We start from the raw sequence: 25360 nt of genomic DNA on the forward strand, positions 1-25360 counted from the left end.
ACACGGTCCCTGTCCCGTGTGGGGCTCACTGTCTCATTTTACAGATGAGGCAACTGAGGCGCAGAGAAGCGAAGTGACTTGCCCGGGGTCACACGGCAAAGGGCGGAGCTGGGATTAGAATCCAGACTTTGAATCCTGGGCTCGGGGCCCGGGGGCTAACAAAGCCACCATCTGGCCCACCCCATCCGGCCGCGCGGCAAAGATACCTAATGCCTGTCCAGTTTGCCGCCTCCCAGACGGAAGGAAGCGACAGGAGGGGTTTGCGGGAGAGGTGACTTGATTGGACGCCCTCCGCGCACAAACACACTCACACAATGCATATCACCCTCTGGACCGACCCCCTTCTCTCTCTCTCCCCGCTATTATGTGCTTACTACGCGCGCGTCAAACACCGTTTTAAGCACTGGGGTAGGCACACGTCAATTAGGTTGGACACAGTCCCCGTGAGGCTAACAGTCTAGGACAGCGAAAGGTTAAGGAAAATCCCCATTTTACAGTTGAAGAAATCGAGGCCCAGAGAAGTGAAGCGACTCGCCCGAGGTCAGGCAGCAAGCGATCGGCAGAGCTGGAACTGGAAGCCAGGTCCTCTGACTCCCAGGCCTGTGCTCTTTTCACTAGCCCCCTCCTCCCGAACACACACATACGCTCTGTCTCTCCCTCCCCCGGCCGCACCTTCGATTTTAAACCTAATTTACAGCTTTGCCAGGGAGGGCCAAGTCCCCGCAGGAACACACACACACTCTCTCTCTCCCCCGGCCGCATCTTCGATCTCGGACCTAATTTACAGCTTTGCCAGGGAGGGCCAAGTCCCCACGGGAGAAGGTGACTCTCCCGGAAGCCGAAGGGACCGGGGACCGTGCCGGGAAACGTCACTGGGGTGAGAGGGAAGGAAGAGCGGGCGGCGGAGCCGCGGACGCTGGCCCGCTAGAAGGCGGCGGGTCCGTCGGACGTGCACGGGGGGCCCAGTTGGTTTCCATCCCTCAGCAGTGTTTTTCGGGCCCCTCCCGCGGGCACGTGTCTTTCCGGTTGCCCGCTCTGTTGTGCACTTGGGAGAGTAGAAGGGAGATTAAAAGATACACTCCGGGCCCCCAAGAAGCTCAGAGTCCACCGGAGAGATGAAACAGTTCGCAGTGACAGGGATCGTCTCCCCCCGTTGCCCGATTGGACATTCCGAGCGCTCAGGACGGCGCTCGGCACGCGGTAAGCGCTCAGTAAGTACGACGGAACCAACGCGTGAAGGAGAAGACGACGGGAAAGCCGGACGGGGGAATCCCTAAGCGCCGCAGTAGCAGGGTACGTGACCCGGAAGCCCCCGGCGACCCCCCCCGGGGTCGGTCGAACGTCCGAGGGCAGAGGGCTCAGGACGGCGTGTCTCCGTTCCGCAGGTCTGGGCTCGCTGACCGCTCCTCCGCTCGCCCCGAGGCCCCAGGTGTTCCCGGTGCCTCAGGCGCGCCGCTGCGACTCCGGCCCCTGCTTCCGAGGGGTCCGCTGCACCGACACCCGCGACGGCTTTCAGTGCGGCCCCTGCCCCGAGGGCTACACCGGAAACGGCGTCGTCTGCGACGACGTGGACGAGGTGAGGCCGGCCCGCCGGGGGGGGGCCGCCGGGCTTCTTCCCGGGGCCGACGTGAGCTCTCCGCACACGCGGGGTGCCTCGGGCCCCCACCGACGCCCACAGCGACCGTCACCGAAGCGGGGGGGTGTGCGAGGGCCTGGTCGCGGGAGGCTCGCCCCCAGGGAGAGAGCTCCTCCGCGGAGGCCCCGGACCCTAGACCCAGAGGTCTTGCCGTCCTCCAAGGAGGTGGGGGATGGAGCGGGAGGAGCTGGGATGAGTCTCCCATCCAGAAAGAGTCCCGGGGGTCGCTCCTCTTCACGGGGAACGATACGGATAGTATCCGTTGAGCACTTACTAGGTTAAAAGGCCCGGGGTAGATATAAGCTAATCGGGTTGGACGCCGTGGCCCGTCCCGCACGAGGCTCGCCGTCTCAATCCCCATCTTACGGAGGAGGGAACTGAGGCCCGGAGAGGCAAAGTGACTTACCCGAGGTCACGCAGCAGCAGAGTGGCGGCGCCGGGAACGAGGACCCAGGTCCTCCTGACCCCGGGGGCCCGTGTCTGTCCGTCAAGCCGCGCTGGGATAGCCCGGTCCTGGAAGTCACGCAGCAGCAGAGTGGCGGCGCCGGGAACGAGGACCCAGGTCCTCCTGACCCCGGGGGCCCGTGTCTGTCCGTCAAGCCGCGCTGGGATAGCCCGGTCCTGGACGTTGAGTGATCCATTCCGTTGTATCTATTGAACCCTTACTGTGTGCAAACCACCGAACTAAGCGTTTGGGAGAGCACGGCGAAACAAACAGACAGAAACACTCCCCGCCCACAACAGGCTCACGGAGGTTTCCGTCGCGTGTTGGTGCCCGACCGCTCGCCCCGGACAGAGGAGGGGCTAGGAAACGGGCTCTGAGCACCGGCCTTCCTCGTCGGGCTCGGAGCCGCCTCGCCGGGGACCCACAGCTATCGAGTTTTCATTCCGGGGGGGTGGCGAGAACCAAAACTAGCCCCACGAGGGCACGGCTGGCACCCTGCTGTCATTAGTGACATCCTCCTAAGCTGAGGACGGATTCCTACCCCTGCCTTTCTGCCTCTCTATTTTCTATCCGGTCATCTCCGCGCTAACGGTCGTTTTTATTGCCTGACCGACTAGGGCGCAGAGGTGCCCCGATGGGGCTGTGGCAGGGCTTTGACCGGGAACGTGGTTTCAAGCAGATCCAGGATCATTCAGAAACCCTCTTATCAGTCCTCCATCTGGACCGCAAAGGAACCAATCGCCCCTATTTAAAATTCACTATGTGGGACAAATCGATTTTCAGCGGTGGCGAGCTGGTTTCCAGCGAGGCGCTAATGACCACCCCTCGGCGTCGGAGAAGTAAGCGGAATCTTAGCCGTTCGGGCTGTGAAAGGCTAAAACTGAGGAAACCGTCTCCAAGTCTCCCGGGCAAGATGTCTCTCTAAATAGAGATGTAGCTCGCTCAGGTCTATATCCGTGTAGTTAAGCGGCGTGGCTTAGCGGAAAGAGGATGGGCTCGGGAGTCAGAGGACCTGGGTTCTGATCCCGGCTCCGCCACTTGTCAGCCGTGTGACCTCGGGCGAGTCACCTCTCTGTGCCTCAGTTACCTCATCTTTTAAGATGGGGGTTACAAAGTGTGAGCCCCACGTGGGACGACCCGATGATCCTCTATCTACCCCAAGCGCTTAGGACGGTGCTTGGCACGTGGTAAGCGCTTAACCGTACCGTAATTATTGTGTGTATATAGATATGTTTATGGATATCACTCTCTCTATATGTAGATATATAGCGTCTGTTGAACGCTTACTATGTGTCAAGCAGCGTTGTGAGCGCCGGGGTCGATATAAGGTGATCAGGTGGGACCCATTCCCTGTCCCCCACGGGACTCTCAGTCGCAATCCTCATGAGATGTTGTTCTATCTACGTGAGCGTGTGGCTGAAAGGATTCATGGAGGACCCCCCAATCCCGGCCACAGCGTGCACACAAAACAGGCCGGTCCCCGCTTGTGTGGTCGCGTCTGATGTTCGCGGCGCCTGGGGCTGTTTTGCTTTTCTTCTTCCGCCCGCTCGTCTCCTTCCTCGAGAGACTTCGCTTCGGAGCGAGCCGCTCCCTTTCTCGTTGGCGGCGCGCCAGGCTGATCTGCCCGGGACATCCGACTCCCGGTTTTCAGCTAGGATGCAGCATTGTTCCCCGAGACTTTGTTTTACCGTAGCCCTAAAACGTTTCCTCTGCCGTCCTGGCTTCATTTCCCAATTTCCGCTCTCTTCAGAGCAGGATTTGGGCCCCCCCCCCGCCCCGGCTCACTCTCCGAGGTGCGATAGTGGCCCAAATACTAACTCTTTGAATCTGTTCTTGAGGCATCTCCCTCCTTATCGCCTTAGGGTAATAATAATAATAATAATAATAATAACGGTATCTGTTAAGCGCTTACTATGTGCACAGCACTGTTCTAAGCGCTGGGGTAGATACAAGGAATCAGTTGTCCCACGTGAGGCTCACAGTCTTAATCATTTTCCAGATGAGGTAACTGAGGCACAGAGAAGTTAAGCGATAATCGTGGTGTTGGAGAAATGTGCGCGCCCGTGTTTGCGCGCGTCGTCCCCTTCACATACATTCCGTTCTGCCAGTACCACGACGTCACAGTTCGCGTTTTCCCTACGGAAAGTCGACGTTCGGGGTTGAGCGTCCATTCTCGGGACACGGTGGGCCTGGTTTGGGAAGGATGGCGGCGGTAGAGGGGTGCCGCTGCAGGAAGCGCTACCGAGTGAGGGGTACGAGGCGGCAGGCGCCGGGGGAACGGGGCGTCCGGGGGCCGAAACGGACCCCGGCCACCTGTCCGACCGCAGCCCTCAAGGGCAGGCCGTGGGCTCCCCGCGCCCCTCCCCAGTTGCCGGGGGGAGACGGGCCTCGGGCTGGGGCGGCGGGGCCGGGCGACCCCGTGGGGCGGCCAGCCGGACCTCCTCCCCTCTCCAGTGCGCCTTCGGCCCCTGCTTCCCGGGCGTGCGCTGCGTCAACCTGGCGCCCGGCTTCCGCTGCGACCCCTGCCCGGCCGGCTTCACGGGACCCTCCCTCCAGGGGCTCGGCGCCGCCTCCGCCAGGACCAACAAGCAGGTGAGCCGCCCCGCCGCCCGGCCCCGTCGCCGCGCGGCGCTCTCGGCCCGCCGCGGCCCCGGAGCTGGGTTCGGGGGGGCCGGCGCCGCTACCGTCCGGCGGCGGGTTTTACTGAGGTCTGCCGGGGGCGAGGGAGGGTATGGGACGAGTCAGAGACGGGCGGAGGCTAAGCTGCCCCGAGGAGTCAGACGGAGGGCGGAACGAGAGCCTCGGTTTAAACTGCAGCGGAAACGAGGGGTCGGGCCTGCGGAAAGACTTCCCGAGCCGGGAGCCCGGGAGCCGGGGAATTTTTTTTTTAGTCTTTTCTGGAGTCCCGAGAGAAGAGGCTTCTGGAGCTCTGTTTCTGGGGAGGCTGGAGGGGAGGGGGCCCGAATCCATCGACTAATCGATCGATGATAATGACGACGGTACCCGGTAAGCGCCTACTACGTACCGAGCGCCGTTCCAAGTGCCGGGGGAGATACGAGTCGACCGGATTGGTCACGGGGCCTATCCGGCGTGGGGCTCCCGGTCTTATCCCCATTTGACCGACGAGGGAACCGAAGCCCGGAGCGGGGAAGTGACCTGTCCGAGGTCACGCGGCGGACGTGCGGAGGGGCCGGGATCAGAACCCGGGTCCCCCTGACCCCCGGGCCCGGGCTCCATCCAAGAAGCCACGCGGTCTCTCCGCACGGATGGTATTTATCGAGAGCTCACCGCGTACTAGGCGCTTGAGAGGGCGCAGTATCGCAGAGCCGGTAGACCCGTACCCCGCCCGCAAGGAGCCGACGGTCCGGAGCGGTGGGAATCGTCCGCGATTCCGACCGTCTGAGATTCCCGTGTCCGCCGCCCCTCTCCCTCAGGTCTGCGCCGACGTCGACGAGTGCAGGATCGGAAACGGAGGCTGCGTGCCCGACTCCCTGTGCACCAACACGCTGGTAGGTGCGGAGCCCCACGCTCCCCCGTCCCGCCCGGGGCCTCCCTCCCGTGCCCGGCCCCGGGCTCTGACCCCTGGCCCTCCGTCCTCCCCGTCCGTGCCCCTCTCCCCCCGCCAGGGCTCTTACCGCTGCGGCCCCTGCAAAAGGGGCTTCGCCGGGGACCAGGCGCGGGGCTGCCGGGCGCAGAGGAGCTGCAGCCCGCCCGAGCTGAACCCGTGCCACAGGAGCGCCCGGTGCAGCGAGGACAGGCAGGGAGAAGTCACCTGCGTGGTGAGCGCCGGCCTCCGCGGGCACCTCGGCGGGACGGCCGTCGACGCCGGCGCGCCCGCCGGGGGTCGGGGAGCCGGGGGCGGAGAAGGGAGGGTGGGCATCCGGGAGGGTCCCTCCGGGGTCCCCGACGGACCGTCGTTCGGAGGCGGTGACGGCCCCGCTCGCCGTCCCGGCTTCCTCACCCTCTGTTCTGTCACCTTCTACTTCCGTAACGGTCCTCCCTCTTCCTCCGCTGCCCCTTGGTCAAAGCCCCGGGGCCCCCTCCCCTTCGGCGTTTCCCGCCCGAACGAGCGGGACGGTCCAGCCCGTTCATTCGGCCGCGTTTGTCGGGCGCTCACTGAATGCAGCCCGCTGTCCTGAGCGCTTCTGAGAGACCGCGCTGAGGCCCGAGGAAGAGGGGCGAGGCCGTCACGTCCCCCGGCTCTCCCCGGCTCTCGGGCCGTCGGCCCCGCCGCCGCCGCCGCCGGGCCGGTCGGGGAAGGCCCGAAGGGGCCCCGGGAGCGAGGCCGCCCCTGGCTCGTCCGGGCCTCGCGGGCCTGTCTGGCGCCCCGGGGCGTCCCCCCCAGGCCTCCGACGCCCACGGGGCCTCCGCTGCGAGCCGCGGACCGAGGCGGCCGCAAGCCCCGTGGCGGAGACGCCTTCCTAGGGAGGAAGCCGAGCGGGCCGGCGCCCGGCCCCGCCGCCCCGGGGGGAGGCCGACGGGGCCGGGGGCCGGGCGGGGGGCCCCGGCCGGCGGCCGCTGACGGGTCGGGTCCGCAGTGCGGCGTCGGCTGGGCCGGAGACGGCTTCGTGTGCGGCAGGGACGTCGACATCGACAGCTACCCCGACGAGGAACTGCCGTGCGCCGAGAGAAACTGCAAGAAGGTGAGGCGGTCGGAGGCGACCGACAGGCCGGCGGGACCCGAGGGTCCGGTCCCGGTCCCCCGGGGCCCGGAGACCCTCGCAGCCGGCAGGCGCGGGGACGGCCGCGGCCGTGCGCGTGGCGGATGAGCCATCTGCCCAGGGCTGGGACTGTAAATCCATCGATGGTATTTAGCGAGCGCTTCCTACCGTACTAAACCCTTGGGAGAGTACCACGGAGCGGATTTAGCAGCCACGTTCCCTGCCCGTGAGCGGGTTCGGAGGCTAGAGGGCCGTGGACCGGTTCGGCGGGATTAGCCGGGCGGGCGCGGGGCACGGGGGGGTGGACGCCGGGGCCGGGCACGAGCCGACGCCACCGGGATCCCGGGTCCGGCCTTTCCCGCGCAGGATAACTGCAAGTACGTCCCCAACTCCGGCCAAGAGGACGCGGACCTCGACGGCGTAGGGGACGCCTGCGACGAGGACGCCGACGGGGACGGCGTCCTCAACGAGCAGGTACGCGGGGGCCGAGTCCGGGACGGGGGGGACTCCGGCCGCGGGACGCCCCCGACGCCCCCCCGGGCCGAGGCCTTCCCGGGGGTCCCGGGGAGGCGACAGAGGAGGCTCTGGACGTGGCGGGAAAGGCATGATTGTGTGCCCGCCCCTCTCTTTCCCAGGACAACTGTGTGCTGACCCGCAACCCGGACCAGAGGAACGGCGACAGGGACGCCTTCGGCGACGCTTGTGACAACTGCCGCTCAGTCCTCAACAACGACCAGCGGGACACCGACGGGGACGGCAAGGGAGACGCCTGTGACGACGACATGGACGGAGACGGTGACCGGACCGGCCTTCCCCGCTCACCTCTCTGGCCCCGCGGGGAGGGAGGGAGGGAGGGAGGGAGGGACGGTCGGAGGGAAGGGACCTTCCCCCCGGCTCCAGGCGGGGATATTCCATTTCCATGTCGGGGGGGGGGGGGGGCGGGGGGAGAAACGTGGAATTCTCCAGACTTCCCACAGACCCCCTCGGACCCCGAACCTCGCCGGGGGGAGGCGTCCCGGTTCGGGCGAGGCCGCGGCCGGATCTGAACCCCCGCGGCGGGCACGGGGTTGGGGCGGGGGGAGATTGGGAGGCGGTGTTCGGGGCCGACCGGACGGAGGGTTGTAGTCAGATCACCCGGTCTCCTCCCCGCCCTCCCTGAAATCATCCCGGGTGCCCTCTCTCCTGCGCCGCCCGCCCTCAGGCATCAAGAACATTCTGGACAACTGTGCGAGGGTCCCCAACCGTGACCAGAGGGACCGGGACGGCGACGGCGTCGGCGACGCCTGCGACAGCTGCCCGGACGTCAGCGACCCAAACCAGGTCCGTGGGACAGGAGGGCGACGCGGGGGTCCGTACGGGGGCACCTCGAGGGCAGGCCCGCGCCTTCTGCCTCCCCGTGCTCGTTCCCGAGCGCCCGTCCCGGCGCCGGCTGCACCGGGAAGAGGGCCGGGCGCGGAGCCGGGCGGGACCCGGTCCCCGTGACGCCCGGGGTCTTCTGTGCTCCGCCCGCAGTCGGACGTGGACAACGACCTCGTGGGAGACTCCTGCGACACCAACCAGGACAGGTAAGGGCGCCTCCCCGCCCTCGCAGGAGCCCACCTCCCTCCGGCCCCCGGCCGGCCGGCTGACCTCTATTTCCCGGGCCCGGTCCAGAAACGGGCCTTCCTACACCCCGCAATCTGGCGCTCCGTCGCCCCCTCGGAGCGGAAAGCCTCACGGGCGACGCGTCTCTTACGTCGTCCCGTTGTCCTCTCCCACGCGCTTAGTACGGCGCTCGGTAAACGGCGCCGACTCGCCCGTAGACTCCCGGTCGGGTCGCCTAGGGCGCTGGACCGCGGACCGGAGCACCGCGCTAGCCCCGGGGATAGGCCCGACGTTGTCGGACGGGGCGCGGTCCCCGTCCCGCCCGTCGGTTTCGGAGCCCGGGACTGCGGTACATCCGTAATCGATCGATTTACGTTCACGTCCGTCTCCCTCTCCGGACTGTAATTTTGTCCTGGGCAGGGCACGGGTCTGTCCCGTCGCACCGTCCCGGGCGCTCCGTCCGGTGCCCCGCGCCCAGTAAGTAGGATAGAGATAAGAAGAGCGGGCATCTCGTCTCCATTTTACGGGCGGAGAGGTTACGTGATTTGCGTACGGTCACCCAGCGGGCCAAGAGCCGAGCGGGGACCCGCACCCGGGTCTCCGGCCCGGTCCCCGCGACCCCCCTCCCAGAAGACCGGGGAAGGAAAGCCGGGCCCCCACCCACCCCACCCCGCCCCCGGTCACTTCTCTTCTCCTCCCCTCCCCCCCGCCCGCCCCGCAGCGACGGAGACGGCCACCAGGACAGCACGGACAACTGCCCCACCGTCATCAACAGCGCCCAGCTGGACACGGACAAGGACGGGCTGGGCGACGAGTGCGACGACGACGACGACGACGACGGGATCCCCGACTCCGTCCCCCCGGCCCCGACAACTGCCGCCTGGTGCCGAACCCCGGCCAGGAGGACGAGAACGGTGAGCGGCCCGGGCCGGGGGAGGGGACGGGGGCCCGGACCGGGCGGGACCCTACCGGCTCATCACCCCCCGTGGCGCGGGCCCCCGCCTCCCCTCCCCACCGAAGCGGCCAGAGTGGCTCCCGGCCCGAACCGCCCCCCAACGACCGGAGGTTGCCCGACGGGGACGGGCCAGACCCTGGCGCCCGGGGAGCCGGGGGCCCGGGGGCCCACGCGAGCCCCGGTGGCTTCGGTCTCCTGCCGCCCCAAGCGGGACGCGGCTCCCCGGGGCCACCGGGTCGGGGGCCGCCGAGGGGGAACGGGAGTGGGGCGCCGGCCCGCCCGGCCCCGTCTCGCCGGCGGTCCCGGAGGGCGCGGACCTCCCCGGGCCCTAGGGAGACGACTCGCGCCTGCTCCGTCACGGTGTTCACTCAGCGCGGGCTAGGGGCCGAGCGCTCCGCGAAGAGCGATCCCAGAGGATCCTGGCGGCTCCGGTCCCTGTCCCGCGAAGGGCTCCCCGTTGGAGCGGCAGAGAGAGCGGGCGTCTCATCCCCATCGTACAGAGCCGAGACTCGAATCCGGGTCTCCCGCCCCGTCCCCCCGGGCCTTTCCGCGGAGGGAAGCGGGGGCGGGGGTGGGTCCCTGAGGCGGCGCCCGTCCGGCCCCCTCCCCTCAGACGACGGCATAGGCGACGTCTGCGAAGCCGACTTCGACCAGGACCAGGTCGTCGACCGGATCGACGTCTGCCCGAGAACGCCGAGATCACGCTGACCGACTTCCCGGGCGTACCAGACCGTCGTCCTGGACCCCGAGGGGGACGCCCAGATCGACCCCAACTGGGTGGTCTTGAACCAAGTGGGTAGAGCGGGGCGGCGGCCGGGGCGCGGGCCCGGGGGACTAGGGCCGGGACGCCACGGGCCCCGGAGCGGCCCCGGGGTGGGGGCGGGCGGGGCGCGACTTGGTACCCGGCTTAAAATCCCTTGCCGGAGGGAGGGGAGGGCCGGAGAGGTGCGGCGGCCCTCCCGGGGTCCCGCGGCGACCCCACCTGGGGATTCAAACCAAAGTCGTGGCTCCGGGCCCCCCCCCCCCCCCACCGAGGGCCCGGGCCAGGGTCCGTTGTCCCGGGGTGAAACCCGGCGCCGTGGCGGGGCTGTCTTGCCGCCCCGCCCTCTGGTCCGCGGTCCAGCGGGCCGGAGCGGGGAGGGGCCGTCTCTCCAACCCTCGTTGGCCTCCCCTCCGCCCCGCCTCCCCGACACACACGCGCCGCGGCCCCGAGCCCCCGCGCCGACCCCCGGGACCGTCTGCCTGCAGGGCATGGAGATCGTCCAGACGATGAACAGCGACCCGGGGCTGGCCGTGGGTACGTACCCGGGGCCGGGGGCGCCGGGCGGGCCCCGTCGGCCCGCCCCGCTCCCCTGACCCGCGCCCCCCGCGCCCCGCAGGCTACACGGCTTTCAACGGGGTGGACTTCGAGGGCACGTTCCACGTGAACACGCAGACGGACGACGACTACGCCGGCTTCATCTTCGGCTACCAGGACAGCTCCAGCTTCTACGTGGTCATGTGGAAGCAGACCGAGCAGACCTACTGGCAGGCCACCCCCTTCCGCGCCGTGGCCGAGCCCGGCATCCAGCTCAAGGTACCGCCGCGCCGCCCCCCGGCCGCGCGCGCTCGCCGTCTCTCTCCATCTCTCATTCTCACGGTCCGTTTCGGTCTCCGTCTCGGTCTCTCTCCGCTCCTCCAGGTCTCCGGCTCGATACCTCGGTTTCTTCTCCGTTTCTGTCGCCGCCCGCCTGTCTTCCCCGCCTCTCAGTCTTCCGTTTCGGTTCCTTTCTCTGCCTCTGGCTCTCCCCCCGGGTCTATCTTCCGCTACCTCCGCGTCTCTCTCCTTGTATGTTCTCCATCTCTCCTGTCTCGGTCTCCACCTTCGCCCCTCTGTGCGTTTCTCTTCATCTCTGCCTCTGTCACTGTCCCGTTCTTTTTCCGCCCGCTTCTGGGACTCTCCCTTTCTCCATCTCTCCGTCTCCGTCCCTCTTCCGGTCTCACGGTTACCGTCCCTCTCGTTATCTTCTCTTTCTCGCCGTCTTTGTATCCCCGCCTCTCTTGGGATCTCCGTCTCCTACTATTACCTTCTGCCACACGTACATTCACTCAGAAGTCTCACTCGCGTCCGCCCCCCGTGTCTCTCGGTGTCTCTTCCGCCTCCCTCCTACATTTCGCCGCACTTGCTTGTGGCGTTTTCTAAGCGGGCGTCGTGGGCCGAGGCGCCGCCCTGAACGCCGGAGCAGACACGGGCTACTCGGGTCGGACGCCGTCCCCGCCCCCCCCCGGGGCCGCGGACTTAATCCCCATTTTACAGACGAGGTAACCGAGGCGCGGGGCGGTGAAGTGACTCGGCCGAGGTCACACGGCGGCCAGGCGGCCAGACCCAGGTCCTTGCGACTCCCGGGCCTGTGCTGTATTCCCCAGGCCGCGCCGCTTCTTACGGCCTTAAGTACGCTCTATTCATTCAGCTTCATTTATGGAGTGCTACCGTGCGCGCAGCATTCGTTACTAAGCGCTTGCGAGAGTACGGCAGAACCCTCCGTCTGGGCCACACCACGTGAGGACCAACACACGCCTCCAGGCCTACGTTTTCACTCCCACGCGGTTACTTTCCACGTCGTCTCCCTCTCCCTCTCTCTGCGGTTCTTTCTCCGTCTCTTCCTCTCCCGCGTCTCCGTCTCTCTCAGACTTCCATTTAAGCTGCCCTCGAGGACGCCGACCCGGACTCTGGCTCCAGGAAGGCGCCGCCGTTCACTTGCCCTCCATCTCCTACGCTTACATTTAGCTCCAGGCTGAGCACACCCCAATTAACTCTCACTCAAGAACGCGGCCGCTGGAGGCAACACGCCCTTCCCTCTGTCTTTCTGGGCCCTCTCCTAGATGTAACTGACTACGTTCAACGCATCGCACTCAGAAGTTTCACTCACACCGGCCCTCTGGTCTCGATCTATTCCGTCGTTCTGTGTCTCTCCCCTACGTTTTAGCTAGGCAAACATACCCACCCCGAGGACAGTACACACTTCTACACGTACCTTCGCTCACCCCCTTCTCATCTCTTCTCAACACACCCACCTGTACGCGGACAGTCACGCCCGGAGGTTTCAGCGCCTGGCCCTAGTCTGTCGGTCGCCGCCCTTCTCTCTCCCCCCACGTTTGGCCACACGGACATACCCACTCGGGACAGTACACGCTTCTGCGCCTACACACACTCGGAAGTTTCGCTCACGGTTGCCCTCCGTCTCTCCTACATTTACATCTAGCCGCCCGGACGTACCTGAGGACGATACCCGCTTTTATGCATACCCTTCGCTCCCAGGTTTCACGGCCGCCCTCCGTCTCTCCTACGTTTCCGTTTACTCACGCTTAAGGACGCCGGATTACTGTCTCGAGACCACACGCGCGTCTCCGCGCGTACGCTCTCGCTCAGAGGTTTCACACGCTCGCCCTCCGTCTCCTTCGTGTCTCTGCCGGCCTTTCTGCCTCTCTTCCTCTCCTACGTTTCCGTTTAGCTACGCTTAAGGACACCGAATTAAACAAGACACCCTCGTGCGCACATTCACACTCGAAAGTTTCCCTCGCGCTTGCCCTCTGTGTCCGTCCGCCTTTCTGTGTCCCCACACCGAGCCGCCCTTAAGGACGCTGACCGGCTCTGCGCCCGAGCACACAGCCGCTTGAGGCCAACGCGCCCTCCTCTGCATCCGTTCACACCCGGACCCCTCGGGAAGGTCACGGGAGACCGGCGACACCTAAACTCCCGTTCACCCTCGAGGACGTAGGCCTCCCGCGTACCGTCCTCCGGAGAGAGTCACCCGGGGCCCCGACGGACGCCCTCTCGGCGCCACGCTCGCCTTCGGCTTCACTCGGCCGGGCGCAAGCTCGACGCGGCCCCCGGCGAGCTACGGTCTCGTCCGCTCCGTGACACGCTCAAAACACTCCGCTCGCGCTCACGCTCGCCGGCTCCCGTACTCGCCGGGTGACTCCCGGCGGCGTCCGTCGCTCACACGCACGCTCGGCCGCCCACCCCGAAGGAAGGGCCCCCAGGAGGCCCACGCGCCCCTTCCCCCGGCGGGCGGGCGTCCTCCCGCGGAGCCTCGGTGGGCGAACCCGGTGCGGTCGTGCCGCAGGCGTGAAGTCCAAGACGGGCCCCGGGGAGCACCTACGCAACTCGCTGTGGCACACGGGCGACACCGGAGACCAGGTGCGGCTGCTGTGGAAGGACCTCGCCGCAACGTGGGCTGGAAGGACAAGGTCTCCTACCGCTGGTTCCTGCAGCACCGGGCCGCAGGTCGGCTACATCCGGTACGGCCGGGGCCCGGGGCCCGGGGCCCGGGGCGGGGAGACCCCGCGGGGGCGGACGCCAGGCGCGGTAGAACCCGTGAGGCCGGGCCGGTCCACGTCCTCGTCCCTCCCCAGGGTGGCGCTTTTACGAAGGCTCGGACCTGGTGGCCGACTCGGGGGTGACCATCGACACCACCATGCGCGGAGGCCGGCTCGGGGTCTTCTGCTTCTCCCAGGAAAACATCATCTGGTCCAACCTCAAGTACCGCTGCAACGGTGAGGGCCGCCCGCCCCCCCGTCCCCCCCGGGCCCCGCCCGACCCTCCGCCCCCGGGCCGGGACCACCTTCCCCGGAACCGAGGCCGTCCTCGGGGCCCTGAGCCCACGTGGCCTCGGCCGGTGGACGCTGTCGGCGGAGGGGGCCGCCCGCGTCAACCTTTGAGTTGTGACCCTTCGAGGGGTCCGGCGCTGGGGCGGATCCGGCTCGACGCGGACCCTTCCCCGCCAAGGGAAGAGCCCGACGATCCATCCGCCCCCTCCTTTCGGGATCCGAGAGGCCGGGTCCCCCGCCTCCCTCCCTCCCTCCCCTCCCCCGAGCACCCAGGCCCGTGCTCCTTAGGGTAGACCGGCCCTCCCTCTCCTTTGCAGACACCATCCCGGAAGACTTCCAGGAATTCCAGACCCAGCAGTTTGACCGTCTGGACAACTAGGAGGGCGAGGACCCGTTCTCTCCCCGGTCGGTCGGTCTCTGGGCCCGGCCGCCTGGGGCGACTCCGTCACGCGCCCCGAGGCTTCACGGGAAATAAAAGAGGCGACGTGACGGGATCCTCGCTAAAATTTCACGCCGGGGGGGGCCGACCCGGTCCGGGCGGGCGGGCGCAGGGAATGGGCTGCCTCGACCGCTCGGAGACAGAGATGAGACAGAGAGAGAGGTGAACCCGGGCACTCCTTCGCCTCCCGGGGGCGCAGCTGCTCGGTGTGGGCCCACCCCACCTCCATTTCAGGGGCTTTGCGGGGGGGCGGAGGGGAAGGTGTCACGGCTGCGGACGCGCCGGGGGTACGAGTGGAGCCCGGGCGGTGCAGGGGGAAGAGCCTGGCTCTAAGGAGGCGGAGGCCGCTCGTTTTAATCCCTCCTCTGCACAGAGAGGTAAGTTAAAATAAGAGAGAGAGAGAGAGAGAGAGAGAGAGAGAGATGACTCCCCGCCTGCCATTCCTGTCTAGAAAGGAATTCTTCCTGCCGCCCTTGCCCACGGGCGCGCTCGCCCACGCTCACCTGTGCGTCCCGCAGGGGCTGGAGGATTCCCTCCGGGGCCGGCCTGCTCCAGCCCCGGCCTCTGAAACCAAAGCGGGGAGGGGCAGAGACGGGAACGGTCAGGGCCCGCCCGCGGCCCCACGGCCCGCTCCTCCCACCCAGGGGAAAAGGCTGAAATCCTGGCCTTTTCCCGTTGCCTGAGACGAGGGGTCAGGGCGGTGGAGAAGGGGCGGGGAGTTGGGGCTGCCGTGGCCGGCGTCGCCCCCTCCTCCACCGGCCGGAGCCCCGGCCCACGGTGCTTTCGACCTAAAAGGCGAGCAGCCCCGTACCTGGCCGGGCCCGGGGCCCCCGGTATCGGAACGGGGAACCCACCGAGGCCCGCGGCCTCGGGGCGGGGGGGGGGGGGCGCTCCGGACCGCCCCGCGCCCTCCCCCATCCGTCAACCCGGATTCTCCCACCACCGATCCAAAACAGACCGCCACCGACGACCTACCGGAAGCCAGCCGCGCCTCTCCCCGCTCCTCCCCACTTTAGTCGCGGCCACCCCCCTCGTCCCACGCCCGCCCCAGACCCCCACGCCCCTCACCTTCTCGGAGTCCCCTCGGCCGGAAGCCGCTCCGTCCCGCCGGCGGATCCGGGCCGCCTCGCTCCTCCGCCTCCGGCCCTTCCTTCCCTAGTCGCGGCCGCCGGCGGACAACCCGCGCCACTCCTCGGCGCCACGTGGGCCGGAGAGCCCGCTCGGGCCCCGCTTAGAGCCGACAGCGAGGCAAGCGTTTCACGCTTCTCGGAACGCCCCAACCGCGGGGGTTTCGCCTTAAGTGACCCCCCCCCCCCCCCATTCTCTGCCGAAAGGAAATTCCATCGTCAGGAGGTGGGGGGGGGAAAAAGGATCCGAAGACATTCCATTTCAAACTTTATTAAAACGGGTCGTTAGCGATGTCTAAAGTTTCGATCTAAAGAAAGGACTAGGTTCCGGACGCTCGATAGAAAAGTTAAAAAACAAATAACCCCAAGTCGGGCTCGTTATTCCAGGGACCAACAGTCGGGGGGGGGGGGGGGGGGGGCGGTCGGGCGGCTCGGCGGTCGGGACGACCGCCTGACCCTCCTCCCCGCGCTCCCACCGCCCGCACCCCGCGATAAGGAGTCTCGCCTTCTGGGCTTTTTAGAAAAGGTCACAGGCTTTAAAAAAAAAAACCACCCGGCAGGAGTCACGCCTCAAGCTAAGGGGAAATCTCGTGCAGCCGTTCCGGTAGATAAATTCACATTTTTACTTTCCTCGATGAGGAGGGGGGAACGAACGTCTAATTTCTCATAAATATTTTCTGAAATCATATATTAGAATCCGGCCGAAACCTCACCGGCGTGGGCCGCCGGGGCGCCTCCACCCGGGGAAGGCTCTTTGGTTAGAAACGGAACACCCGGCCCGCCCTCCGGAGCCGGGGGGAGCCCAAAACGCTCCGCGGATGCTCCGGACGGACGCCGCCCCGGCCCCTAGGGGTGAGGTGGGGGAAGGGAGGGGCGCAACGGAGAGAAAACTTTGGGAAGAAGGCACGTGGCCCCGGGGGGGGTCGCCTTGGGATTCCCGGTGGGGAACGCGGAAGTTTCCCGGGGGAAGCCTCCTCCGGCACGAGACCCTCCCAAGGCAGAGCCTGCTTAATCGCGTGTTGGGGCCGCGGCGATTCTGAGGGGGAAGGGGGAGAAACGCCCCGGCCGGGGAAGGCCGAGACCCGTCCGGGGGCAGGAAGGGGTCCGGGTGGGGTTCCGGGAGGGTCTGCCCCCCCCCCCCCCCCCCCGGTTACCTGTCCTGGGACCCCCACCTTGTCCCTCGTTAGTCCGGCCCCCGGCCCCCAGCCCGCTCCCCCTTCCGGTCCCGACCGGCCACCCGACCCGTTTCCGGGGGGTGACCGGGCCAACCCAAGATGGGGCGGCGGGCGGTGGCCGGACGGGGCCGGAAGCCAGGTTGGTCTGAAATAGAGTCCCGGGGACTCTCCTACCGAGGGAACCCCGAAGCACCAATGTGAATTCCCAGAGAACAGAAATACGAACATGCGACGCGTCCCCACCCCTACCGATCCCCGCCCCCAGGAAAGAGAAGACAGAAGAGGCAAGATTGGGGGGGGGGGGGGGGGGGGAGACGACGTGGACAGATGACGGAAGGAGGAGCGAGGGGACGGGATGGCCCGGGACCGACCCCGCCCTGGGCCGCACGACCACCGAAACTCCGAGACGAGAGGGCGCCCGACACAAAACCACGTGGAACCGGCGGGCGGCCCTCGATCCCCGCCCCCCTGCCAGGCCCGGGCGAACGGGGACCCCGGCGTCCGGGCCCGCCTCTGACCTCGGGCCGGTCGCTTCACCTCCCCGGGCCTCCGTCTCCTCCCCGCCGAAGCAGAGGGAGTCGACCCAACTCTGCTGAACCTTCCCGGGCACCCGAAACAGTGCTCTGCACACGCTAAGTGCTCGATAAAGGCGCGGGGATAAATCGAGATGAGTAGTACAAGTGAGCCCTGGGGGGGGAAGCAAAAAGCCCAACCGAACGCAAGGAAGGATCCACCTCCGCTCCCACGGTGTCCCGTGGAGAGCCGGCTTCCTCCACCCAGACCCCTCCCGCCGCCCGCTCCGACGCCGGCAGGAAGCCACCAAACTACGCCGAGAAGCCCCCGGAGGCCCCGCGCGGACCACCCCGTCGGGGGACCACCTCCCCGCCTTCCCCGAGTGCTTGGCGTTCAATAAGAGCGGGCGCGACTCTCTCCAGCCCGACCAACGTGGGACGCGTGGTGGGGACCGGCGGCGCGGCCGCCCGGGCGGAAGCCCTTGGGATTCAGGCACAGACGGTGCGCCGGAAGAACCGGCGGCCGGGCGACCCGGCCCAGTCACCCGGCTGGGGGCGGGGGGAGGCTCCGGGTGGGACGGACCAAAAGGCCTCGCGTGTGGCGGAGAGGCAGGGGGCCGGGACCGGGAGTCCGCCCGGGAGGAAGCGGCGGGCTCCCGGCCCCGCGATTTCCGGCTCCCGGCCGGACGCCGGCCGGCCGGACGCCCGTGCGTCCCTCCCCCGGGGCCGGCCGGCGGCGGGGGTCGGGGGACGACGGGGTCCCGGCGGGCGGGACCGCGTCAACACCGAGAACTCTCTGGTCGGGCAGCAGAGCGGGGCCACCAGGGTCCACAGGTACAGCCCGACGCCACACCAGCACGACGCCATCTTGATCCAGAAGATGGACGAGCTCCCGGTGAAGAACTTCTCGATGTGCGCGCTCTCGTAGCTGTGGCGGACGCCCAACAGCCCCCAGTGACTCTCCCCGGCCCCGCGGCCACCGCCCCGCGGCACCGGTCCCGCCCCCGGACTACTTGAACCAGTTGGTGACGGTCATCATGACGTACAGCGAGGCCAGGAAGAAGACGAAGTGGAAGTAGGCGTAGCTGTACACGGTACCTTTCTTCTCGTCGTAGATCACCTGCTGGCCGCCCTTCTTCACGTCTCGCTCGGACGCGTCTGCCAAGAGCGAGCCGGTGTGGGAGACGGGATCCCCCGCCCCTAGGCTCCCCCGCGCCGCCCTCCTCCCCGCCGGCCGGGACCCCCGCCACGGGAAGCCAACCCGCTCCGCCGCGCCTCTCGGCGCCCATCCCGCCGCCCCGTCCACGGGGCCCACTCACCCTCTCCGTCGGGGACGAAGCAGAAGCAGCAGCGGGCCACCTGCAACCACACCGCCACGGTCACCCCGTCTCTCCCCTCCTCCCGGCTCCGCCCCGGCCCGCTCCTCCCTCCCCGGCCCACCCGTCGCATCCGTTTCATCCGGGCCGCGGGGTAGGGCGTGGGGGGCGCCGAGGGGTCCGGCCCGGGAAACCCGGCGGCCGCTCCGGAGGGAGCGGGCAGACGGCGGCGCGGAGGCCCGGCGGACGGCCCTCCCGACGGGGAGGCCGGGGACCGCCCCCCGCCCCCGGCGCGGCGCGTGCGGGATGCCCGGATCCACTCACCTCGGTCCTCGGCGCGGCGTAGCGGCCCCGCAGGGCCTCCGAGCTGGACCGGGTCGTCGAGGTCAAGCTGGGGAGAGGGGAGACGGGCTGAGCGCCGCCGCCTTCCGAAACGACCCCCCGGACCCTCCCTCCCGGCTCTCCGCTCCGCCGCCACGGCCCCGGGCCCGTCTCCGCGAAGGCTCGGGAGCGCTCGGTACGCCGCTCCGCTCGACTGGTACTAAGAGCGGTAACGGTGTTCACTAGGTAAAAATAACGGTGGCATTCGTTAAGCGCTTACTATGTGCGGAGCACCGTTCTATAAGCGCCGGGGGGGGGGGGGGGATACGAGGTGATCAGGTTGGCCCACGCGGGGCTCTACGGTTTTCATCTCCATTTTACAGATGGGGGACTGAGGCACAGAGGCGCCTTACCGCTTGCAAGGCACTGGCCAAAAATCCACCGAGTAACGGCGGTGGCCCGGAGGACGGCGCACAAGCCCGGGAGTCAGAAGGGCCCCGGGTTCTAATCCCGCTCCACCGCCCATCTGGAGTACCGATCTCGGGCAAATCGCTTCGCTTCTCCGGGCCTCGGGTCACTTCACCCGGAAAGGGGAGTTAAGACCGTGAGCCCCATGCGGGGCGGGGACCGCGACTCACCGCGATGAGCTCGGGTCTACCCCGGCGCTCGGAACAGTGTACGGTGCCGGGCAAGCAGTGAACGCTAAGCAGAAACCATAAAAAACCACCATGAACGAAGCCGCGCCTCGCTTCCCTCTGTGTAATTCCCGAAGGCCTTTCCGCCGCCAACCGACTCAGTAGCCGGCTCTGGCCGCGCGGTGACGTTCCGGAGTGCCGGGGGAGGGAGGGAGGGAGGGAGGCGGTTGGAGCGTGAGGATGCCGGCCGCCCTCGGCCCCCCGGGCCCCCTGCCTCTCCCGCTGCCACGTCCGCCCGCCCGTCACCGCCGGGCTACGGCCAGCGGGTCTCCGGTGGGCGCTGGGCCCGGGAGGGCGGCGGGGAGTTAGGGAACGTTCTTCCCGCCACGGGACTCGCACAGGATGGAAGGCCCGGCGGCCTCGCCGTCCACAACAGCCCCGCAGCCCCGCCGTCCGTACGGCCACCGGCCTCACGGTCCGGGACGGCCCCGGGGCCTCGGCCGGCCTCACTATCCAGGCCGGGCCGCCGGCCTCCTGTCCGGTCCGGGCCGGCCTGCCTTGCGGTGCCACTCCGGCTTTCGTGCCGTCGGCGGTCCTGTGACGCTCCGCCCCGCGGCGGAGGGGACGCGACGACCCTTCCCGCGGGCGGTCAGCCACGGGGAGCGGAGGGGTCCCGCCCGCGGGCCCACCCCGCCCCCAAAGCGGCGGCGGCCGGCCCGGATGGAGCTCGCCACCGCTCCGTTGGCCGCCCCGTGAGCGCCCCCCGCTCTGGGGAGACGGGGGCCCGCCCGGGCCCTGAAGACCAACCCCGTCCGGGACCCCCGCTAACAGCCGGCCCGACCCAGCCCTCCGGCAGCGGCGCCAGGCGACTCCGACGGAGACGCGTCGGTTTACGACGCTCCGGTCGGACTCCTTTAACCTCGGATTCCCATCCACCCGACCGTCGTCGCGCCGAGACGGACAGGAGGGGTTCTCCGCGGACCCGGCCCGGAGCAGAGCCGGGGGACCGGAGTCGAGAACGGAGGGAGGAGCTACGTCATCCCCGCCCTCGAGGGAGGGGAGCGCTTTCGCTCTACCGTACGCTCTCGGGCGCCGAGCGCAGCGCTCCGCCCGCCGTTGGCCCTCGACGAGACCCGCCGTTCCCTTCGCCTCTTTGGGGCTCTTTCTCCGAGGGCGACGAGGGACGCCGAAAGCAGCTGCTTTGACTCTGCGCGGTCGCCACGTGGCTTCACGCCCGTGTCCCTGCCCGCCCCCGCGTCACGAGCAAGAGCCCGGGGCTCACCAGGAGTACAGGATGCAGCAGAAGAGGAGCGTGGTGCCCAAGGCCGGTGAACCAGGTTTTCGTCGGTGTGGAACTCCTGGCTGAAGTCAGGCACGCAGATGGTGATGTTCTTCTGGTCCTTGCCCACAACTGGAAGGACGGAAGAGGTCGGCCCCGTCGGCGTCGCCACCGGCGGGCGGGACTCCGGAACCCCCCGCGCCCGGCGGGGGGAGGCCACGCTCGTTCTCCCGTTCCGCGACGGGACCCGGAAAGGCGACGGCACCCCGGGCCGTTACACGGGGACCGGGCACGGGGCGGACACGCTGGGCCGCCCCGGTGCCTCTGAGGCCTCTCGGTGGCACCGGCGGCGGGAGGCAGAGCCTGGAGGGGTGGCACCCGGCGGGTCCAACCCCGCCACCCGGCCGCGGCCTCCTGGCCGCACGAGCCGGGGGGGGCAGGTGGGAGGGCCCCGGGGGGCTCCGCTCCATCCCTCCGATGGCTTCCGATGACGGGCACGCCCACGGCTTCTGTTTCCCCTCGAGGAGCGGGATCAACCGGCGAATGGTATTTACCGAGCACTTACCGTGTGCAGGGCGTTGCACTAAGCGCTTGGGAGAGTCAGCCCGCTCCGAGTTTGGTCGACGTGTTCCCTATTTCCAATGAGCTTACGGTCCGGAGGGGGAGACGGGTGTTAACACTGATCATTTAAAGAGATGTACATAAGCTCTGCGGGACAGAAGGGGGGGGCGGATACCAAAAGCCCAGAGGTCACAGATCCAGACGCAGAGGTGAGGCCAAAGGGAGAAGGAGCCGGGGGGAAGAGAAGGCTTCGTCGGGGAAAGTCTCCGGGAGGAGACGTGACCTCGGTGATGCCTTGAAGGGAGGGAGGGTGATGGTCTGGGCTAGACGGAGGGAAGCGTGGCCTAGTGGATAGAGCCCGGGCCTGGGGGTCAGAGAGTCATGGGTTCTAATCCCGGCTCTGCCACTGTCTGCCGGGTGACCCTGTCACTTCACTTCTCTGGGCCTCATCTGGAAAATGGAGCGTAAGCCTCTGAGCCCACGGGGGACGAGGACGGTGTCCGACCCGATTTTTCTGTATCCACCCCAGCGCTCGGCACACGGTAACCGCTTAATAAACACCACAGTTACTATTATTATCACGGAGGGGGAGGGGCTTCCGGATTACGTACGGGGTGGACGTCGGAAAGGGGTCGGCGGCGACTGATGAGATTAGGGAACGGTGAGAAGGCTGGTGTTAGAGGAGCGAATTATGGCTGGGAGTAGAGAAGTGAGGTAAGTCAGGAGGGGGGTGTTGATCGAGTGCTTCAGAGCAGACAGTAAGGAGTTTCTGTTTGAGGCAGAGGTGGACGGGCAACTAACGAAGGTCCTTAAGAAGTAGGGAGAGGTGGACCGAACTGTTTTTTAGAAAAATGACCCGGGCAGCAAAGTGACCTATGGGCTGGAGGGGTGGAGGGGAGCGAGGAGGCAGCTGTAGTAATCGAGGCAGGTTAGGGATAAGTGCTTGGGTTAGCGGAGCGGCATTCTGGATGGACAGCAAAGGGTGCATTTCAGTGACCTCCTGCAGGTCGAACCGACAGAATGCGGTCACGGACTACGCGGGCTGCTCGAGAGCGACGGGGTGGCCTGATGGCCAGAGCACGGGACTGGCGTCATCTGTCTGCCGTGCAAGGGGGCAGGTCACTCGCCGCTGCCTCGGCTACCTCGTCCGTAAAATGTGGGCGTGGACCGCGTCCACCCCGATTAGCTTGTACCGAGTCGATCCGTCAGTCAGTCGATCGTATTTATGGAGCGCTTTCGGTGTGCAGAGCACTGTACCGAGCCCTTATAACGATATAACAGACGCATTCGCTGCCCGCGACGAGCTTACGGTTTAGAGGGGGAGACAGACATTAATAGGAATAGATCACCGCTAAGTACATAAGCGCGGTGGGGCGGGTGGATAAATAAAGGGAGCGTGTCAAGGCGGAGCGGAAGGGAGACGGGGAAGGGGGAAAGGCGGGCTTAGTCAGGGAAGGCCTCTTGGAGGAGATGTGCCTTTAATAAGGTTTGGAAGAGGGGGAGAGTGAATGTCTGAGAGGAGGAGGGAGGGCTCTCCGGGCCGGAGGCAGGATGTGGGCAAGAGGTCGGCGGTGAGACAGGCGAGATTGAGATTGAGGTACGGCGACGAGGCCAAGTGGGCGGGCTGCGTGGCGGAAGGAGAGAAGGGAGGTGAGGAAGGAGGGGCAAGGTGATGAAGTCTACCCCGGTGCTTAGTATAGTGCCCGGCGTCTAGTAAGCTGTTAACACATGCCCATCCTATTTATATATTAAAAAGGAGCATGCCGACATTACACATGGACTCTGAGATAGAGAGGACTGTGGTACTGTCTATAGGAGGTAGCTCATCTCCCGCCACCGCCACCGGCCTCCGACCGGTCTTCTCCGGGCTCCCCGAGCCGGGTTCCCCTGACCGGGGCGGGGCGGGCGGCAGCGGAGCCGGGCCCGGGCTGGGTCTCTGCTCCGAGCGGGAAACGCCGGAGAGGGGAGGGCAGCGGGAACCGGAGACCAGAGCTTCCGGCCACAGAGAACCGGGTTTCGGACCAGGTCTCCGGCCCACTCCCGCCTACGGGCACCGGCCTGACGTCCCGGGCCAGGAGGGCCTGGGCGTGTCACCCCTCGAATCTCACGTGATGGGCACCGAATGACAGAGCCGAGGACAAACCGCGGATACCGTGGGCAGCCGTGCCCTCCTCCGCCAAGGCAGCCGAACCCCCAGCCGGTATCTGTCCGGGAGAGGGCTCCTGAGGGGCGGCGGGGCGGGCTGTGGCTCGGAACGCCCTGGCCTTCACAGACCCACAGAACCTTTCTCATCACCCTCGCCTCGACAAAATCCCACAACCTGGTCTGAGGCGCACTGACTCGGGCTAAAAATGAGAAGCGGGCTCGGGCAGTGTTTTGCCGTCTGGACCGGCTGTGGACTTCGTGGATTCTTACTCGATCCAGAGACCAAATGTATCCTACTATGTAAAGAAGTTCAGAGGGGATAAAAAAAAAAGCCATGAAAGAAGAGCTTTAAGAGAGCTTTAAAACGGGAAGCCCAGAGGTTATTTGGGCTTGGGCTCTCTAGACCCTCAATTATAAGCGTAAATTCTCGGTGGGGCAGGAGTCGTGGCTCGCGCCTCGACAAAATCCCACAACCTGGTCTGAGGCGCACTGACTCGGGCTAAAAATGAGAGCGGGCTCGGGCAGGTGTTTTGCCGTCTGGACCGGTCTGTGTGACTTCGTGGATTCTACTCGGATCCAGAGACCAAATGTAATCCCTACTATGTAAAGAAGTTCAGAGGGGATAAAAAAAAAAAAAAAGCCATGAAAGAAGAGCTTTAAGAGTGCTTTAAAACGGGAAGCCCAGAGGTATTTGGGCTTGGGCTCTCTTGACCCTCATTATAGCGTAAATTCTCGGTGGGCAGGAGTCGTGGCTCGCCCGGTCTGGCCGCTGTCTGCCCAAGTAAATCGTATTTATCGAGCACTTACTGTGTGCAGATCACTATACTGAGCCACTTGGGAAGTACAATATGACCATAAGACACATTCCCTGCCCACAGCTAGCATACATCTTCCAGAAGGAGACAGACATTAATAGGAAAAAATGACAGATACGTGCATAAGTGCCGTGGGGCTGGGAGGGGGGAAATGAATGAAGGGAGCAAGTCAGGGTGACGGGGAACGGAGTGGGAGAAGAGGAAAGGGGGCGCTTAGTCGGGGAAGGCCTCTTGGAGGAGACGGGCCTTCGAAAAGGCTTTGAAGGTGCGGGCCGCTGAGGGCCGTTTTCTGTCGGGTACGAGGAGGGAAGGCGATCCAGGCCAGGGGCGGGACTTGGGCGAGGAGGTCGGCGGCGAGATAGACGAGATCAAGGTACGGTGACTAGGTTGGCATAAGAGTCGGTAGACATCCGATCAAACACCCTAACTACTGTTTCTACCGCCCGGTGACCTCGGGCAAGCCTCTTCACTTCCCTGGGCCTCCGGTTTCTCATCAACAACGATGCCTGTTCTCCCCGCTTAGACCGTGAACCCCATGTGGGACAGGGACTGTGTCCATCTTGATTATCCTCTACCTACCCCAGTGCTTAGTACGGTGCTTGGCACACGGTAAGCGCTTAACGAACGCCACGACGATTATTATTAGGTGTTGGTTTGGGATCCCGGGAAAGGGACGCCGGGAACGTCCTTGGCACGGTTCCAGGCTTTTCCACCCTCCCACACCACTGTGCGAGTCACTTGAGGCGAATGCGTAAGCAGAGCGATCCCTGCCTGTCGGTAATGGGGACGGTTCTCTTGGATGAGAGGGAGGGAGCGAGAGAGAGAGAGAGAGAGATAAAAAAGAGAGAAGTAGGGACATTTTTTTTTTCTTTTAGAAGGCCTCAATCCCTTCATCCATCTCTACAATAAATACCAGACTGACTGACTACTCCGCCAGGAAATTGCTGAAATGAATACGACCATTTCACGGGTCTTTCAGAGAGGAGAGGGTTGCCCGACCCAGTTTTATTTAGCCGACTGAAGCCTGGCAGAGAACACCATCCGGCATACTACAGCGCTCCGCCTAAAATAAGGGCTCAATAAATACCATCGACCGGTGAGACCGTAACCTCTGGGAGGGCGGGACCCAAGTCTCTCATTTCCGTGCGAGATCCCCAAGCCCCG

The 25360-nt window shown here is 66.4% G+C and overlaps 2 protein-coding genes across 2 annotated transcripts in view; one reads left to right on the forward strand and one right to left on the reverse strand.

Moving 5' to 3' along the window:
- THBS4 (thrombospondin 4) overlaps positions 1–14365 on the forward strand; it is a 126721-nt gene extending 112356 nt beyond the window's left edge. Inside the window, 21 exon segments of the mRNA XM_029058141.2 lie at positions 1386–1576; positions 4536–4673; positions 5516–5590; positions 5708–5860; positions 6620–6724; positions 7109–7216; positions 7378–7537; positions 7944–8062; positions 8255–8307; positions 9048–9178; positions 9181–9240; positions 9895–10073; positions 10530–10578; positions 10661–10857; positions 12248–12291; positions 12580–12674; positions 13388–13482; positions 13485–13541; positions 13543–13567; positions 13677–13817; positions 14189–14365. Of these exon segments, the coding sequence (XP_028913974.1) occupies positions 1386–1576; positions 4536–4673; positions 5516–5590; positions 5708–5860; positions 6620–6724; positions 7109–7216; positions 7378–7537; positions 7944–8062; positions 8255–8307; positions 9048–9178; positions 9181–9240; positions 9895–10073; positions 10530–10578; positions 10661–10857; positions 12248–12291; positions 12580–12674; positions 13388–13482; positions 13485–13541; positions 13543–13567; positions 13677–13817; positions 14189–14250 (2237 nt within the window). The 3' untranslated portion in view covers positions 14251–14365.
- Positions 14366–16577: 2212 nt separating this feature from the next.
- Positions 16578–25360, reverse strand: part of SERINC5 (serine incorporator 5) — a 28717-nt gene continuing 19934 nt past the window's right edge. The window contains 6 exon segments of the mRNA XM_029058154.2: positions 16578–18052; positions 18138–18282; positions 18444–18483; positions 18765–18831; positions 20679–20725; positions 20728–20807. Coding sequence (XP_028913987.1) covers positions 17614–18052; positions 18138–18282; positions 18444–18483; positions 18765–18831; positions 20679–20725; positions 20728–20807 — 818 coding nt within the window. The 3' untranslated portion in view covers positions 16578–17613.

This window comes from Ornithorhynchus anatinus, chromosome 1, assembly GCF_004115215.2.
Source record: "Ornithorhynchus anatinus isolate Pmale09 chromosome 1, mOrnAna1.pri.v4, whole genome shotgun sequence".
Lineage (NCBI taxonomy): Eukaryota > Metazoa > Chordata > Mammalia > Monotremata > Ornithorhynchidae > Ornithorhynchus > Ornithorhynchus anatinus.